General features: G+C 36.8%; 3 protein-coding genes across 7 annotated transcripts; all 3 read left to right on the forward strand.

Moving 5' to 3' along the window:
* The first annotated feature begins 249 nt into the window (after positions 1–249).
* On the forward strand, positions 250–5,345 carry LOC118032289 (protein NUCLEOLAR COMPLEX ASSOCIATED 4). Its single transcript, XM_035036957.2, has 15 exons — positions 250–721; positions 803–895; positions 1,196–1,269; positions 1,399–1,460; positions 1,552–1,603; positions 1,717–1,817; positions 2,064–2,155; positions 2,295–2,396; positions 2,599–2,657; positions 2,749–2,923; positions 3,338–3,511; positions 3,804–3,957; positions 4,034–4,091; positions 4,177–4,282; positions 4,904–5,345. Exons 1-15 carry the CDS (start codon positions 347–349, stop codon positions 5,102–5,104), a joined length of 1,878 nt encoding a protein of 625 aa, XP_034892848.1. The 5' UTR covers positions 250–346; the 3' UTR covers positions 5,105–5,345.
* A 146-nt stretch (positions 5,346–5,491) lies between these two features.
* On the forward strand, positions 5,492–8,528 carry LOC118032290 (probable anion transporter 5). Its single transcript, XM_035036959.2, has 2 exons — positions 5,492–6,146; positions 6,607–8,528. The coding sequence occupies exon 2, from the start codon at positions 6,706–6,708 to the stop codon at positions 8,032–8,034; it is 1,329 nt and encodes a 442-aa protein (XP_034892850.1). The 5' UTR covers positions 5,492–6,146; positions 6,607–6,705; the 3' UTR covers positions 8,035–8,528.
* Positions 8,529–12,324: 3,796 nt separating this feature from the next.
* On the forward strand, positions 12,325–17,943 carry LOC118032286 (glutamate receptor 3.2). Of its 5 annotated transcripts, none has more exons than XM_035036949.2 (7): positions 12,329–12,664; positions 13,112–13,396; positions 13,541–14,880; positions 14,958–15,235; positions 15,839–15,870; positions 16,455–16,849; positions 17,260–17,943. In XM_035036949.2, the coding sequence occupies exons 2-7, from the start codon at positions 13,144–13,146 to the stop codon at positions 17,746–17,748; spliced, it is 2,787 nt and encodes a 928-aa protein (XP_034892840.1). In that variant the 5' UTR covers positions 12,329–12,664; positions 13,112–13,143; the 3' UTR covers positions 17,749–17,943. The 5 variants fall into 5 exon arrangements, with proteins under 5 accessions (XP_034892841.1, XP_034892842.1, XP_034892840.1 ...); XM_035036947.2 differs by having other exon boundaries at positions 12,330–12,664; positions 13,116–13,396; XM_035036950.2 differs by having other exon boundaries at positions 12,325–13,396; positions 16,563–16,849.
* The last annotated feature ends 49 nt before the right edge of the window (positions 17,944–17,992 follow it).

Below are 17,992 nucleotides of genomic sequence, written 5' to 3' on the forward strand. Positions count from 1 at the left end.
GAGCTGTATTAAAAATTAAGGCCTTTTAAAACTAATAATAATTTATTTTGTGTTCCAATTTTCACATTTAAGATAATTAGCACTTAATGTAGCTATTTTTCTTTTGTTTTTTCCCTAAAAAAATATATTTAATTAAAAAAGAGAGAAATAAATTCAATTTTTGGATGGATCCATGAGCCTCTCTTCTGGGCCAAGGAATGCTGGCCTTTTACGTATTAACATCGCTAAACGACTCTCCACCCACCCAACCCAACCCAACCCCTAAAAAACCTAAAAACTGTTTTCTGTTTCCTACCCCTCTCTCTCTGCTTTCCCTCCAATAGCGAAGCAAAGCAAAGAAGTAACCATGGCTGCTCCTCCTCCAAATCCAATCAACAAGCCAAGAAACCCTAACAAACACAGTCTAAAAGACCTCAAAACCCTAGGTCACCAACTTCTCTCTTCAAGAACACACATAAACAACCTCCCTCTCCTTCTCACTTACATATCCCCTAACTTTCCTCCTCAACATGTCCTCGAATCTCTCCTCTCTCTCCACTCCTTCTTCTCTCCTCTCCTCCCCGACCTCCCGTCCTCCTCCCGAAGCCCAACCCACAACAAAGACAACGACGAGCCGGACGCTGACGTTATCTATAAAACCTGGCTTCGCTCTAAGTTCGATGAGTTTGTTAAATCTCTCGTTGATGTTGCTGTATCGCCGAAAGCTGAAGATGCTTTAAAGGTCAGTACTTTCAATTATTTATTTTAACTTCTGTAAAATCCGTATTTTTTTTAATGATTTCTGTGTGTTTGATTTTTGTAGGAAGTTGTGTTGGATACACTAATGGAATTCGTAAAGACTGGAAATGGAGGGAGGTTCAATTCGGCTATTTATCACAGATTTCTTGTTAATATTGTAAGTTTTGTTCTGTTAATTTTGTGAGATTAGCGTATCTATGCTGTTAATTACTTTTATTTCATCTAATTATGGTGAAAGCTATTTGCTTTCGGATTTGGTAGCGCAGATTGTTTGTTAATATTTTTGTTCATATAATTATGTGAAATTTGTGTAATTACTCTGTTACTGCTAATCATGATACATTAGTGTAAATATACTGTTAAATATCTGTGTTAATTACTTATGTTTCATCTATGCATGTCAAATTAGTGTTAATTGTAATGTTGAACAGCTGCCTGTATTCATTTTAACTTGCAGGTGCAATCTACAGAATCTTTGGATTTTGTGTTAGAGTTGCTGTCATCAAAGTATTTCAAGTACATTGATATCCGGTAAGTCTTTCTTTCGCCTTATCTTTTTAGAATGTGGAAGTGCTGATTATTAATTTTATGATTTTTCTGGTTTATGAATGACAGTTTGATTTTTGTTTTTCTTTTTTCATTTTTTGGTTTGTGGTACAGTTATTTTACTTACATCAACATTGAAAAATTTGCTAAGAATTTGGAGGTGAAAGATATTTCTGGTAATGGTATCGATTAGTCATTCTTGTCATTTCGAAAATTTGTGTTTTTTTTGCCAGATGTTTGTTTATTTGATTTGTTTCTTTCTACTAGATGGAAAAACTGAGAGTGGTGACAAAGTTGGTGAGAGTGATTCAAGGAAAAGGTTAGTGTTGTTTATGATTGTCACATCTGGTAATTTGGTTTTTGAAAGAAAATGTTTCTGTTCTGATGGTGTTATAGAGATGTGGAAATTTATTTACTCCTCTATTATTTCAGCCTGGAGCTTTCTATTTACAAGATTCATTATATAATATCAAATATCCCTCCTCTAGAAGACCCAAAACAGAATTCTGATTATGAGCTGTGGGGTGGTTCAGGTAATTGTTTGCTAGTACAAATATCAGTGTATGATCACTTGAGAGCTGCTTTATGCATGTATACAGCTCCTTCATAACAAACACTCATGGGCACACACTATTTCAGACAATTCAATGCAAGGCATCAAAAGTGGCAGATAATTTTATAAGTTTAACTACTTTTCTGCCCTTAGTATTTTTATTTTACAAGCTTGCTACTTTGGTGGGTTGCTGAATTTTGAGTTTAATCATTTCTATACAAATCAGGATTCTCTGTTAAAAAAGGTGAATCGAAAGGGCCTTCTCAACACCTGAAAACAGAAGACAAAGACCTTAAATCTGAGAAGCATGATAATGACGTGAGTCATCAATGATATGTTATTGCTGAGTTTTTCATGCAATTTTTTTTTTTTTCATATCTTATCCTAGGTAGTCTCTGATCTTGTATAGTACTCCATTATACACTGTATAGAGCTTTATGTTTTGTGGTCCATTCAGGTTTTATCTGCTGGTAATTATGCCAAAAAGATGAAATTAAAGTTTACCAAGGCTTGGATTTCATTTCTTAGGCTACCACTTCCAATTGATGTGTACAAGGAGGTAAGGCTCTTGGCCTCACACTTGCATTGATGCACTTATGTTTAGTTTTAAGGGTGAATCAAGTTTGGATTTCCTTTTTTTGATGTGGCAGTGGTTTATTTTAACACTGGCCTTTGCATACTCTTTTCACCCCCCCCCCCTTACGACCATCTGTTATTGTGGTGCATTATTCTGTTCTGATATGCTTGTCTTTGATGCACAGGTTCTCTCCAATCTCCATCAAGCAGTCATCCCTCATCTGTCTAATCCAATAATGTTATGGTATAGCATTACAGTGGATATTTTTACCTCATGGATAAGAATACCTCGTCCTACTTTTAACTGAATTGATGATTTGCACTTAATTGCGCAGTGACTTTTTGACAAGATCATATGATATTGGAGGTGTTGTCAGTGTCATGGCCCTTAGCAGTCTCTTCATCCTCATGACTAAGCATGGTTTAGAATATCCCAACTTCTACGAAAAACTATATGTGCTCCTCTTACCTTCCATCTTTATGGCGAAACACAGGGCAAAATTTTTTCAGGTAATGTCCATATGAATGTAAATCAATGTGATCTGTGGAATTATTTCAAGTGACAGCATGTTAAGTGAAATCAAAACTAGCTGTTAAGATAGTTGCATGTGATACCTACATGCTATGGATTGATGACGACTTGTAATCATCTTTACATATGCTGATTGGTAATATCATGCTTTATGTTTGGGTTTATTTAAGGTGATTTGATGATCATATTGATGATCATATAATTTCTGAAAGTTCAAACGAAAACATTAAGTAAATGTTACCCTCAATGGCCTTGAATTTGATAAACACCCCACCCGCTATAAACAAGATTTATGAAATCAGCCCAAGATGTCACAAAATAATACTGGAATATGCTGATAAATATCGATCTTTTTTAATACAATCTGATGATGTGCATTTATCTTGCTGTAGCTTCTTGATTCTTGTCTAAAGTCACCACTTCTCCCAGCATATCTGGCTGCTGCTTTTGCTAAGAAATTGAGTAGACTGGCACTTGTAGTCCCTCCTTCTGGAGCATTGGTTATTATTGCATTGATTCACAACCTCCTCAGGAGACATCCTTCAATCAACTGTTTGGTGCACCAGGTACCCATACATTCTAATATTTTCATGAAGACCGTCTTCGCTGATTTATCAGTTATTTGTTTGAGTGGGATGGCATGTATTCTGCATTCGATTAACAGTTGTATGCTCCTCATAATTTTTTTATTAGAAATTGTCTGGAGTCTACCTTCATTTTCACTTTATCAGGGTGATTGTCTGGAGAGCATAGAAAGATGTCTTTACCTTTTCTTCATTTACTGTAAGAGATGATGTCTCTGTATGGTTGGAGAAGAATTGTCAAGCATGTCATGTGTATTTATGGTATTTTTTCCAGGAAGACAGTAATGATACTACAGACAGCAATTCCGAAGCAGAAAGGGGAGATAATGAAGATGAATTTGGAGCTAGTACAAATATTGCAGCCAGAAAAGCTGGCATTGATCATTTTGACAATGAGGAAAGCAACCCCTTAAAGTCCCATGCCTTGGGTAAGTGTTGCACATGTCTGTTTTTGAAGGTGGACATAACTTTGTCCTTGTATTAACAATAATAATTGTCAAACAGGAAGCTCTCTATGGGAAATTGATAGCCTTCGTCACCACTACTGCCCTCCTGTTTCAAGGTGTGCATACATCTTGGATGCTTGTTCATCAAGTTTGCTGTACTTTTATGCCTCCCTCCTGATGTCTGATTTGTTGCATGATTAGGTTTGTCCAGTCACTTGAGAATGACTTGACAGTCAGAGCGAAAACCACTGAAGTTAATGTTGAGGATTTTAGTTCTGGCTCGTATGCCACCATATTTGGAGAGGAGGTAATGTTTTGAGTTATCCTCTAATTAGCATAAATTTATTACGATTGATGTATGATTTGACTGCATATGAAATAACCAGTGTTGTGTCATTTTAGTTCCAAACAAATAACAGGATCAATTTTGACTCATTTGGCTCAGTTTATCATTAGAAATATGTTGCGGTGAATGTTCTTAACATCCAAGTATTGTAGATTAGATATCTTTATGTTATGGAGGAAGAGTAACCATCTTAACCTCGCCTCCTTGCATCTCTTCGGGACAGTAACAACAATAAAGGGTATTTTTCCCATGTTGGCGAGGGGGTAGTGGATCATGTGTTTACACAGCTATTTTATCCCTGAATGCAAGCAGCAAATTCTGATTGCTGTCAAATTTGTTCGGTGGTTTCTTCATGTTCTGTAACTTGGGACAGTGTTTGCTGATTTATTGATTCCATTCAGCCATTGTTTTGATGGTGCATCGGGGATTCGGGATGGGCTTTTTATCTCTTGTTCCTTATAATAGGTTGATTGATCTCCATGCAAGTCACTTGATGTATAGGAAGGACTCTTTTCTTTTGTTCCTTTGTATTTGATAATTGAAGCTCATATTTGTGTCTGGCCTGGCGAACCTGCATTGCAGATTAGACGAAGGGTGAAACAGGTCCCAGTGGCGTTCTACAAAGCAATTCCAACCTCTTTGTTTTCGGAGTCTGATTTTAGTGGATGGACCTTTAAAGAGGAGGAGGGAGAACGCAAGGGAAAGAAATCTGAAAACGGTGTCTCGAACTCATCGGGAGACAAGGATGGATGTTGCACAAAACGACAACGGGTAGAGTGCTAAGTAGTGGGGCACCTAGCTGGGGATGGTAAAGTGTTTGTAGATGGTAGGGGGACATGAATGAGGAGGAGGGAGGGGGGAGCGTGGAAAACCAGGGGCGGTGGATCTGTTAAGATATTAAAATGAGTGATTTATTGATGTTTAATGAGAAGAGTTTATTTTAGGAGTACGGGGCTGTAGCCATTAGCCATACATTGCGCAATAACAAGAATTTGAGGAGGAGAATAATGTATTTTTCTCACCATGTGCTTTTTCGAATTTCTTCCTTTAAAAAAAAAAAAAAGGAAAAAGATGCGTATCTGGTTTTGTTGAAGAAAGAAAAAAAGATAGTCACGTTGTTTATGATGGTAGAATGTACTTGTTAACTAACAGTTTTTTTTTTTACCATATGCCAAAGATACCCTCACGATCATTTCTGAGAGTTACCCTCTATTTATATAATAATAATAATAATATAAGAAAAAAAGGTACTGTAGTTGTAATTGTGTTAATATTTGTGGGGGGGGGGGGTAAAGAGTAAAAAAAGACGGCAAGGCTAGACACGCTCGTCTAATCAAAACCGTTGATGCTATAGGGACTTGGTATCAATAATGCAATGGAATCCGGTCAGGTTTTGAGGGGGGTGTGCTGGATCGGTGGTTTCTAAGAAGAGAAAAGTCAACTAATAGAGAGAGAGAGGGCTCGTGTAGTTGGTGGGAGGAGTTACAAAAAAACAAAAAGATAAAAGATAAAAGGGAAGCAATAGATTAGAATACAAAGCCCTAGTCAGACTGTTAGACTGTTTGTTTCATGATCAATCTCAAGGGAAACAAAAGACGGAAGGCAGGTTGTATTCAGGGTTTAGGGAGAAGATCGATCAAATATAAATGAAATTCGGGCGCGGGTGCTCCTTCTACGTGCATTCCCATCTCCCCCCCTTCCCTCTTCTTCATCAATTGCCATTGTAGGTTGGCTTTTGCTGCATATCACCCGTCATTTGATGTTCTTGGCTCCAGTCACACCATTCACCACCCCTCGCACGCTCGCTACCAATCTTACTCTCCAGGTAAGAAATCTAAATCCCCTTTCTCTTTAGGGTTTCTTACCATCATTTTAACCCATTCATCGCTTTCTTTTAGAGATCCATTTATCTTTCATTCCCTCCCCCTTTGGATTCCCAATCCCAACTACTTCGCCATTGAATTCCTTAGATGTGAATAAATATTATATTACCTTTCTTTTTCTTGCAATTGCTCTGTTGCTCTCTGGATATGAATCGGGCTTCGATTAGATTTGTATTTTGGGTTTTTGAATCACAATGGATCCCCCCCTAATGCTCTTCTCCCATCTGCTTCATTTCTTCATACAATGAATAATGCTCCCCCCTCTTTATACTATTTCCCATTGTGCTTATTACAAATCACTTTCCTCTAAACATAAACAATCTCCTCTGTAAGTTGATCTGGTCTTCTTCTTCCTCCCTATTACGTTTCTTTTCCTGACATTCTCCAATGGTTTTGCTCCAGGTTTGGGAGACTTGTGCAACTGGGGCCAATCTCTGTCCATGTTTCTTGCTGCTAGGATTCTTAAATAGCGTTGTGCTGGGTAGAGAGTGAAGGTGAAGTATGAGGGGGTGGAACATCCCTAGACGTTATTGGATTGTCATCTTGACTTTCGTTTGCACTTGTGTTTGTTACATAGAACGAGTGGGTTTCTCCATTGCGTATACTATTGCAGCGGATGCAGCTGGAGTGAACCAATCCAGTAAAGGCACTATACTTTCTACTTTCTATTATGGTTATGCTTGTTCTCAGGTCCCTGGAGGCTGGGCTGCTCAGAAATTTGGGGGAAGGAAGGTTCTCCTTCTCTCTTTTCTTTTGTGGTCATCCACTTGTTTCTTGATACCGCTCGATCCTAATCGAGTTGTCCTCTTGGTGGTGGCCCGCTTGCTTGTTGGTGTTGCACAAGGGTTCATCTTTCCCTCCATCCACACTGTCCTGGCACAATGGGTTCCTCCTCATGAAAGGTCTAGATCTGTGTCGCTTACAACTTCTGGAATGTACCTTGGTGCAGCTATGGGGATGCTCGTGCTTCCGAGTCTGGTGAAATTCAAGGGCCCTCAATCTGTTTTTCTCGCTGAAGCAATATTAGGCCTTTCATGGTCTGTGCTTTGGCTTCGATTTGCAAGTGACCCTCCTCGTTCTGAGCATCCAAAGGCCACTGCTGCTGGTTTTGGGGAATCTTTACTGCCACTCAAAGCTAGTCAAAAGGCAAAAATGGAGAATGGAGGAACTGCTGTTAGAACAGCCAGAATTCCATGGAAGAGAATTTTTGTCAGCTTACCAATTTGGGCAATTGTGGTGAATAATTTTACGTTCCATTATGCTTTGTATGTGCTGATGAACTGGCTGCCAACATACTTTGAGCAGGGCCTCCAGCTGAGTCTTCAGGAAATGGGTTCTTCAAAGATGATGCCTTACTTCAACATGTTCATATTCTCAAATATAGGCGGAGTGGTTGCTGACCACTTGATCACGAAGAGAATTTTGTCTGTGACGAGAACCCGGAAGTTGTTGAACACTGTAGGATTTTTAGTCGCTTCTCTTGCTTTGATAGCACTTCCTATCTTCAGAACTTCCGGTGGGGCTGTCTTCTGCTCTTCTGTGGCGCTTGGCTTTTTGGCACTGGGAAGAGCTGGGTTTGCAGTGAATCATATGGATATTGCTCCAAGATATGCAGGAATAGTAATGGGGGTTTCTAACACAGCTGGCACTCTAGCTGGAATTATTGGGGTTGATCTAACTGGCAAAATTCTCGAAGCTGCTACCACCACGTACTCAGATCTTTCTAGTCCAGAAAGCTGGAGATCTGTATTTGTCATCCCTGGTTTGCTCTGCATTTTTAGTACTTTCGTGTTTTTGTTGTTTTCAACTGGAGAGAGGATTTTTGACTGAGGTATGCCGCGCATTGCTTGGAATATGGTCATCTAATAGAGAACTGAACATATAAATGTCTTCTTGAGGCCCTCTGCCTCCTGTTCCAACATACCACCTCTCTAGAAGGGTGTGTATTAGTGAACATCTAGAGTTGTCGATATAGAGTGGACAGCTTTAAGGAATCCATTTTTTTGATTGGTCAAGAGTGAATTGCTGGAGGCTCATATGCCCATTTTTCTAAAACACCATGCTAGAGCAGTATTAATTATTATTTTTTCTGGAAAATCTTGTCACTTCCTTTGAGAGGCGGTGCATAATTTGCTCTTTGCAAGTCAACATTGTTACTGTACTGTTGCGAAGCTGTGTAAGTTAATGAAGAGACATGTAGATTTACCTTACTAGGCAAGAAGGAAAGTTGTATTTGTTCGACCAGGAAAAGTTGTATCCTAGATATGCTATAATAAGACCTTTTATTCTCCTTGAAGAATGAGAGATTCCCTTGATTTTTATTGGATGTCTGCTGGAAACATCAATGAACAATTCGTGAGTCATTTGGTTCTTCGAAGTAACGTGATCAACAGCTGTACATGTGGTTTTGACTTGCTTGTTTGGAAGAGATTGCGTGATGCATTTTAATTCATGCTTCTTCTAATACTTTTCTTGTGCTAAGACAGGTCCTCATCATGCAACTTCAGGGGCAAACATTTTGCCTGTAGTGTTTACCAAATGGGTGTCCGGCGCTATCTATTTTTTTTTCTCTCTGCTTAAAAGGGAAGCTAAGAAAGAACAAAAAAAAACTGAAACACATGACATGAGTCAATAAACCAACCGTGTAATTTTGATAATATGAATAAAAAATTACAAAAGAAAAGGGTTAAAAAACTGACCTGAATTTATTCAGCTTAGCATGCAAAATCCATGATTTGGCAGTGACAATAAGATACTCCTATTAGAAATAAATTGAAAATTAATGTTGAAAAGTAATCTGAAAAAAAAATCATAAAAAAAAAAAATCATAATTAAACCAAGCTAACCTTACGACCATGAGTATATATTGAGATAATGTAATAAAAAAAAAAGCTAAAAAACAAAAACATGAAGATAAATTTTTGATAAATAAAATTTTGAATAATAAAATTAGAAAAAAAAATTAATAAAAAATCTAAAATAAAATTGAGGTCAATTTGTATTAATATTTGAAACTCGTGATCCTAGTCAAGAGTTTAGGACTAACCCCATTGAAGGCAAAAAGAAAAAAAAAAAAAAGATAAATTAAAAATCTCAATCACAAAACAATTGAGAGATTTTTTAAAAAAAATACAATAAAAAAGGAACCAAAACAAAACAAAAGGCAATAAAAAAACAGATAAAATTTGACACAAAAATAAATTGAAATCAAATGTTGAGTATTGCTGGCAATGAGTGCCTGTGTGTTGGATTTCTTGATATCCATATCCTACACATCACCCACCAAGTAAGAAGTTAAAATCTCCATAAACTATCAATAAGATTTTGAGTATTCATATAAATATCAATCATTGACTATCATTTATCATTCAATAAAAAATAACACACACATATTGCATTAAAAAATTGAAATTGTTCAATAAATATATCTATATAATATAAATGTACATTTCATGTCAAGTTTGGATGGGTTTTGAGTCGGTTTTGATAATATCTATACCCTATTCATTACTTATTAGGTAAAGCAACCATAAAAAAAAAAATATTGACCTGTTTGGGTCGGTATCCATCAAGTTCTGATAAATTATCATCCCTAATGTTGAGGGATGAAATTATATATTTATTACCTAACAACTATTTATTATTAAATAAAAAAAAGTTAATATATAAAATTGAAGTGTGTGTATCAAATTATTAAACCATAAAATAATAAATATTATACATATACATGTGTTTTATGTCAATATCAGGATATGCATGTATCATGTTGTATTAAAAAAGTTTAAATATTTTACAAATATATTTGTATAATATAAATATACATTTTAGGATGCTTTGATATGTTTTGAGTATGTTTTCATAATATCCATATCCTATTCAATGCTTATTGTGAAAGTTATCCATAAAAAAAAAAACTAACTCATTTAGGATGGGTCAGGTCTGGTTGAGACAACATGGTATGATACATGTAAGGTTAGATTTGAATTTTAATGTAAAATCTTGTATTGTCTAGTTTTACACTATTGATCATAATTTTAAATTTGATTGTTGAATCGGGTTGAAAGTTTTAAAAAAATTTCTAGACATGTTCTTATACATTTGACACAAGTTTAAAGTAAATCAGAGTTTGGTAAGAGATTATTTAAAAAGATTGAAGTTACTGGATGAATCGTGCCAAATCTATATGTCTGGATCTTCATTTATTGTTTGGAATATGTATGCATCTATAAAAGAAATTTTGATGAAATTCTAATTGGGTTGGAAAATAGATATGCATTCCTTTTCAACGATATATGACAGGCCTATTAATTAATCTGAACAAAGGAGAACACTATTTTTGAAATTAGGACTGAAATATGTTAGGAATGTGCAAAAATTAAAAAAGCATTGTTTCCTTGTGTATTATGAATTCTAGTCAGTACAAGGGTTTTTTAATGCTCTTAAAAGCATGTATGATAACTATTGATTTGCCTATTCTACAAGGAATCCATGTTAATAAGGAGATATTTATGAAAGCAACTATCATCCATAGTTTTTAAAAATTCCATATATATCATGGAATGTACGTGGTGGCAAGAAAACTTTGGGATTCTTTTGTTTTTAATTTTTTTTATCCAATAAAAAGATTATACGAGGCTATTTAAAAGAGATATTCTAGCCACCTTCCTTCTTAATTTTTAAGGCATGCTTCCAGCTAAAAAAGAAGGAAACTTCAGCATTTAAGACAATATCTTTCAAGCAAGAAGAGATGATTAATTGACAACAAAAAGAGACACATTTTTATTTCTAAGTTTTAGATTCGGGTATTAAAGATTCAATGTAAAAAGATATGATTTTGAAGCTATTTTGATAACTTGTGTTAATCCGAATCTTTCTTTAAGATTTATTTATTATTTTAATTAATATTTAGGATAATTATATTTAAGTTTTTGAGTTTTTATTTATGTTAGGTTTGTTTTGACACAATTAATATGTAGACTTGTTTTAGATATTAAACTTGTGCTTGATTGAGTTCTAGTTAATGCCTATTAAGGTGATCCGAGGTGCAACAACATAGAAATGGCGACGATAAATACGACCCAACATGGAATGGATGTCAACACAAATAATATAAAGTAATTAGAAATTTCTAAACCTAGCAGAGCAGTACCATAACTGAAGAACCAACCAAGCAGAGAAGAGGAACAAAAGGCTGAAAGAAACAACCAGCAGGGGAAACAAGACGTCGAAGCACTAAATCAAACAAAAAAAGAAGCAAAACCCTAAACAATATCAAGGGCAAAACTGACAGAATACTACCATAATTTATAGTTAAAATATCTTTACAGTCATAGCTGACAGCTGACAGCATAGTTAAAGAGCAATTCGTTTTATTATATAGTTAATTTGTGCACCGCCACTGAAATAATGTAGTCCTCGTGAAGAACACGGCATAGAATTAGTTTTAAACACAAAAATAGGCAAGAAGTGTACAGGATGCAAGGACAAGAGGGGCTATCCAAACTGCCATCATACCGGTAGAGGTAGAGCCAATCAGAATTGCGGAAGAACATTTCAGTGGTTGAAAAACACCATCATTGCTTCCTCCACTGAGGACCACAATGTCTTCTTCTTCTTCTTCTTGGATTCGGTGATGATAGTCTCCTCCGTTATCTCCAAAACCTAGCTCCATAGTAAATGAGCGGTTGTCACTTGTCACCAAGAAAAAGGCAAAGTAATGAAATCTTCCAGGGCGTTTGGCACTGCGGTCTATTCAGTTTTTTTACAAAATTTTAAATTTTTTTTTATTAAAATTAAATACAGTACTTTCGGGATTATTTTGATATGTTGATATCAAAAATAATTTTTAAAAAATAAAAAAATATTATTGACATATTTTTCGATTCGAAAAGTTATTTGTAAAGTAACCGCTACAACAAGTATATTTTATTTTAATTATATATATAAAAAAACAATTCAAGAAAAAATACTGTCAACTTGCACTCCCACACCGTGCAGTGCTATCCCAACGTACCACGTTGTTCCCTTTCTCCATCATCAAGTATTCCCCTGTTTTAAATATTTTAATTTTAAAGGTCAGTACCGGTACCCACCATTGTCAGCAAGTGGTTCCTTTTCTTGACGGACCCACGTTGCTTTTTTACTTGTGAGGCCTCTTCTACTACTGTAGTACCTTATAATCTTACCCTTTTCCTTCCAGTTTTTGTACATGTTTAGTTCTTTGATGTATTAACGAGACTTTCTTCTTTGCCCAATTGGGGTTTTTTTCTCCGTAAATTTATTCTTCATCTTTAGCTACTGATGATGTTTTGTGAAAAGTGGTTTTGGTTTGAGCTAGAGGTGTGATATGTTCATGGTGATCAGTAGGGCATGAAATCATAAGAGATATTTTCTTCGCTTTATGCCGGCTCTCTCCTGGTAAGCAAGGACGGAGGGCAGTTGAAGGCTCGGGTGGGCTGTAGTAAGTATCTGTTTGTTGTTTCAGCACCAGGACACATTTTGTTTTCCTATAGAGGGAAAATGATAGGTTGTTTAACTGCTCTTTGATTCCTCTTCTTGAAATCTCAAATGGGTTGCTGCTTTTCTTGTGCTTTTGGATACATGATTCGCACTTAGCAGCGCCATGAAAGTGTTTTTTTAATGCTTATGGGTCCCTTTGCTTTCGAGAAAATACTTTCTTTTTGTTTTTTTTATCAGGGTAAAACCACTTGTCTTGGACAAGGACCTTATTCCTCTTCATCTCATTCCCTGTTGTTGATAAAATAGAATTTTGGTTGGCTATGCTCAATCTTGGTTCCCTATGTCTTCCCACTGAAGATACTACAATTTTAGATTAAAGTTTCTTGCAATTCTAATTCCTGTTAAATTTGATTTGGTGTGTACAATTCATTATGTTACGTTTTGGAAGCTAGGTGGTTCGATTCATCTTTTAGCATCACCATGAATCTGGCCTGGCTTTTGTCCTTCTGGATTCTCTTTACCAGTTCATTTTCACAAGGGGCTTTAAGCCCTGGTGGTACTGTGAATGTTGGAGCTATTTTTACATTTGGCTCCATCAATGGAAGAGTCGCAAAGATTGCCATGGAGGCAGCTGAGGATGATATCAATTCTGATCCAAGCCTTCTTGGAGGAAGGAAGTTGTCTATAAATATGCATGATTCCAACTTCAGTGGATTTCTGGGAATCATTGGAGGTATTCTTCATTTCTGTGTTCTTAATTTTGTTGTTCTTTAGTTCGTGCTGAGTGTGTCAGTGTAATTCTCTCTTAATTCTAGCAAGTTTAGTTTTCATTGTGAAATACGAGCACTTAGGAATTGTTTTTCTTCATCCATCGCAGCTTTGCAATTCCTGGAGACTGATACTGTAGCTGTTATTGGTCCACAAACTGCTGTGATGGCTCATGTACTCTCACATCTTGCTAATGAGCTCCGTGTTCCTTTCTTGTCTTTCACAGCTCTAGACCCCACTCTTTCACCTCTGCAATTCCCATACTTTATTCAAACAGCTCCCAACGATTTGTTTCAAATGACTGCCATTGCAGACATGGTTAGTTATTATGGTTGGTCTGAGGTTACTGCAGTTTTCAGTGATGATGATCATAACCGAAATGGTATAACTGTACTGGGTGATAAACTTGCGGAAAGGCGTTGCAAACTTTCCTATAAAGCAGCACTTCCTCCAGATCCAAAAGCCACCCGAAGTGATATTCAAGATGAGTTAGCTAAGATTCTGCGGATGGAATCTCGAGTAATTGTGTTGAATACCTACAGCAACACAGGCCTCTTAGTTTTTGATGTTGCAAAGGCACTTGGGATGATGGACAATGGGTTTGTTTGGATAGCTACCAGTTGGCTGTCTACTGTTATAGATTCAACTTCACCTCATCTTACTACTGCCAACTCAATCCAGGGAGTTTTAGCACTCCGTCCACACACACCAGATTCAAAAAGAAAAAGGGATTTCATGTCACGGTGGAACCAGCTGAGTAATGGCTCTATTGGGCTAAATCCTTATGGTCTATATGCCTATGATACTGTTTGGTTACTTGCACGCGCATTGAAATCATTTTTTGATCAGGGAAACACCATTTCTTTTACTAATGATTCGAGATTAGGTGGAATAGGAGGGGGATATTTGAACCTTGGTGCATTGAGCATATTTGATGGAGGAAGCCAATTGCTTAAAAATATATTGCAAACAAGTATGACAGGTCTGACAGGACCTTTTCGATTTAATCCAGACAGGTCCATTTTACATCCCTCTTATGATATCATTAATGTATTAGAAACTGGGTATCAGCAGGTTGGATACTGGTCAAACTATTCTGGGCTATCTGTTGTGCCCCCAGAGACACTTTATGGAAAGGCAGCTAACCGTTCTAGTTCAAGCCAACATTTACTGGGTGTGGTATGGCCTGGGGGGAAAACAGCTACGCCACGGGGCTGGGTGTTTCCAAACAATGGAAAGGAATTACAAATTGGAATACCAGACCGAGTTAGTTATCGGGATTTTGTCTCGAAAGTGAATGGCACCGACGTGGTCCAAGGATATTGCATAGATGTATTTCTTGCTGCCATTAAATTGCTTCCATATGCTGTTCCACACAAGTTCATTCCATTTGGAGATGGTCATAAGAATCCGACATACTACAATCTTGTTTACAAGATCACAACCAGGGTGAGTAAATGTACAGCCCCTCAGAAAAAAAATCAGATGATGTAGCTTATACTGATCCTATGAAATGTTTGTCACAGGTCTTCGATGCTGTTGTCGGCGATGTTGCTATTGTCACCAACCGGACAAAGATTGTTGATTTCACTCAGCCATACATAGAGTCAGGGCTAGTTGTGGTGGCTCCGGTCAAGAAGCGAAATTCAAATGCTTGGGCATTCTTGCGGCCTTTTAGCCCATTGATGTGGGCTGTCACGGCAATGTTTTTCCTTATTGTGGGAGCTGTTGTATGGATCCTTGAGCATAGAATTAATGATGAATTCCGAGGGCCACCTAGGAAACAGCTTGTCACAATTCTCTGGTGAGTAGATGCCATGTTAGACATGGATTAATTCCTTTTTTTTACTGCTCAAAGGACTGCCAGAAGTCTTTAACTTTCACCAGATGTTACTGATCCCTTGCCCCCCTCAACTCCCCTTTCCTTTTGCCAACACACCACACAGTTTCACACTTATATATACTGTCTCTATTGACAAGCAGGGAAGTTCGGTTTTTATTTGAAAATAGTCTAAATCAGATGGCCAACAGGCCAAGTAATATCTTTCGTCGGATTGTGGAGGTTAGAGATCCTAGGTTCAATTCTAAGGGTTGCAGAACATGTTATAGAGGCTATGGAGGATTAAGGTCTTTTTTCTCTTTGATGTTTGATTAATTTGAGAACTGAAAGTAGATGAACTCCACAGGTTTCAATGAACTTATCTGATCAGGGAACATGCAGGACATCTTTCGAAGATTTTTGTTCATGGCCCACATGCCACGTACTAAATGATGGATACTTAATTGCTGTGCACTTATAGTTCACATCATATTTCGATTAATGTGGAGAATGTTTTGCATTTCATTCTTCCGAACTTGTACATTCTGCCCTTTTTGTAATTCCGTGTCCTTTTTTTTTTACTTGCAGGTTTAGCTTCTCCACTTTGTTTTTCTCCCACAGTAAGTTCATTTTCTATTTCCCTACTTGTCATCAATTAACTTCTCTCTTCATGTCAAGAATTTTGGGGAATGGCTTGATCTGTTTGTATTTATACGAGTTTTTAATATCTTCTTATATCCACCTTATCCAAATATATATATATATATATATATATATAACAGATTTTTCTTGTCAAAATTAACTGAATCAATTATGTATATGGCTTAATATTATACTGAAAAATGTTCATGAATCCCATGGACATGGTTAGTGATGTCCAAAGCAGATGACAAAGACAACTTTTTTAAAAAAATTAAAACTCACATGGGAACAGACCTATTTCTTTGAAACCTCTTTCTCCTCCCTATTCTTTTTCTTATTTTTATATAATATCAAATGCATGTTTAATATTGAGATGTTATTAATTATGTTAATTTTAGTAGAAAAGGTTAATAAAATGATAAATTAGAAAGGATAAAATTAACTTGTTTAAATATGGATTGGAAACCTACCCTTTATACAAGGATGTACTGGATTATTTGCCCTGAAAATTTTATTTCTAGCTTAGCCAATAATTCTACTCTAAATTTTCTTGAATTTTCAGGAGAAAATACTGTGAGCACACTTGGTCGCCTTGTGCTGATAATCTGGCTTTTTGTAGTTTTGATAATCAACTCAAGCTATACTGCAAGTCTGACATCAATTCTCACAGTGCAACAGTTATCCTCCAGCATTAAAGGAATCGATTCCTTGATAACTAGCAATGTTCAAATTGGATTCCAAGTAGGATCCTTTGCTGAAAATTATCTAAATGAAGAACTCAGCATTGCTAAAACTAGACTTGTTGCTCTTGGTTCACCAGAAGAATATGCGGATGCCCTTAAAAATGGTACTGTTGCTGCCGTGGTTGATGAGCGACCTTATGTAGACCTCTTCCTCTCAGAGCACTGTGAGTTCTCAATAATAGGTCAAGAGTTCACCAGAAGTGGTTGGGGATTTGTGAGTATCTTAACCTGGAGATGCTTAATCCAACTCCTTTTTTCTGCTTTATTTACTAAATGAAGTTGATTTGCTCCTTCGTTATTCTTATCGAAACTAATAGCTCGGAAGTTGTCAGAATTAAGTACCTTGAGAAGAACACAAGGGGAAAAAAACAGAGGCCTGAATGAGTAGAATTTCGTAGGCATACCCCTCTCCTCCTCCCCCACAGAGGCAACGAATGTTTGATAGGATAACGATCATAGTGTGTAAGGTGTTACATAAATTTGTACAGAAAAGAAAAACACAAATCAGGGAACTTCAGATAGTGTCAGCCCAGGCCTGTAGAAAAGAAATGATTGTATAAAATCCTCTTAAGAAATTGTTTGGTCTGGTAATTTCTTTCTTAATGTTTTTTGTGTTTCTCTTAGGCATTTCCAAGAGATTCACCCTTGGCCATTGATATGTCTACTGCCATTCTCCAACTATCTGAGAACGGCGATCTTCAGAAGATCCATAACAAGTGGTTGCAAAGAAAGCTCTGCAGTTCCCAGGACATTGGGTCGAGTGCAGATCAGCTACAGTTACAAAGCTTCTGGGGGCTTTTCCTCATTTGCGGGATTGCATGTGTGCTTGCTCTCTTGATCTACTTCTGCACCACATTTCGCCAATTCAGCCGGCACTTCCCTGAAGAATCTGATTCTTCTGTCCAAAGCCACTCTCGCTCCAAACGTCTTCAAACATTCTTATCATTTGCTGATGACAAGGTGGAACAATGGAAGAAGAGCAAGTCCAAGAGAAAAAGAGAAGATGAATTATCAAATCGGAGTGGGGAGGGAAGCATGTCAGTTAATAGATCTGAAAGAATCCCAAGGGACATTTCTCAGGTAAGAGAAAATGGTGATACTTGGCTGCATTAATTGGTCATATGATAATTTATTTACATGACCATCTATATCTAGGTAGCCACTTAATCCTCCATAGTTTTGTCAAGGAGCTACTTGTTACTACATACTCTCTCACATGAGATAGATTATAGCTTGCAGTTATTTCAACTTGCCAATCAATTGTCTGTATATATAATCAATACAAGAGCAGGCAGCTTTATGAAAGAATGGAAATACTCTTATGATGATACTAATGATACATGCATGGAAAATGCTG

This window comes from Populus alba, chromosome 9, assembly GCF_005239225.2.
Source record: "Populus alba chromosome 9, ASM523922v2, whole genome shotgun sequence".
NCBI classification, from domain to species: domain Eukaryota; kingdom Viridiplantae; phylum Streptophyta; class Magnoliopsida; order Malpighiales; family Salicaceae; genus Populus; species Populus alba.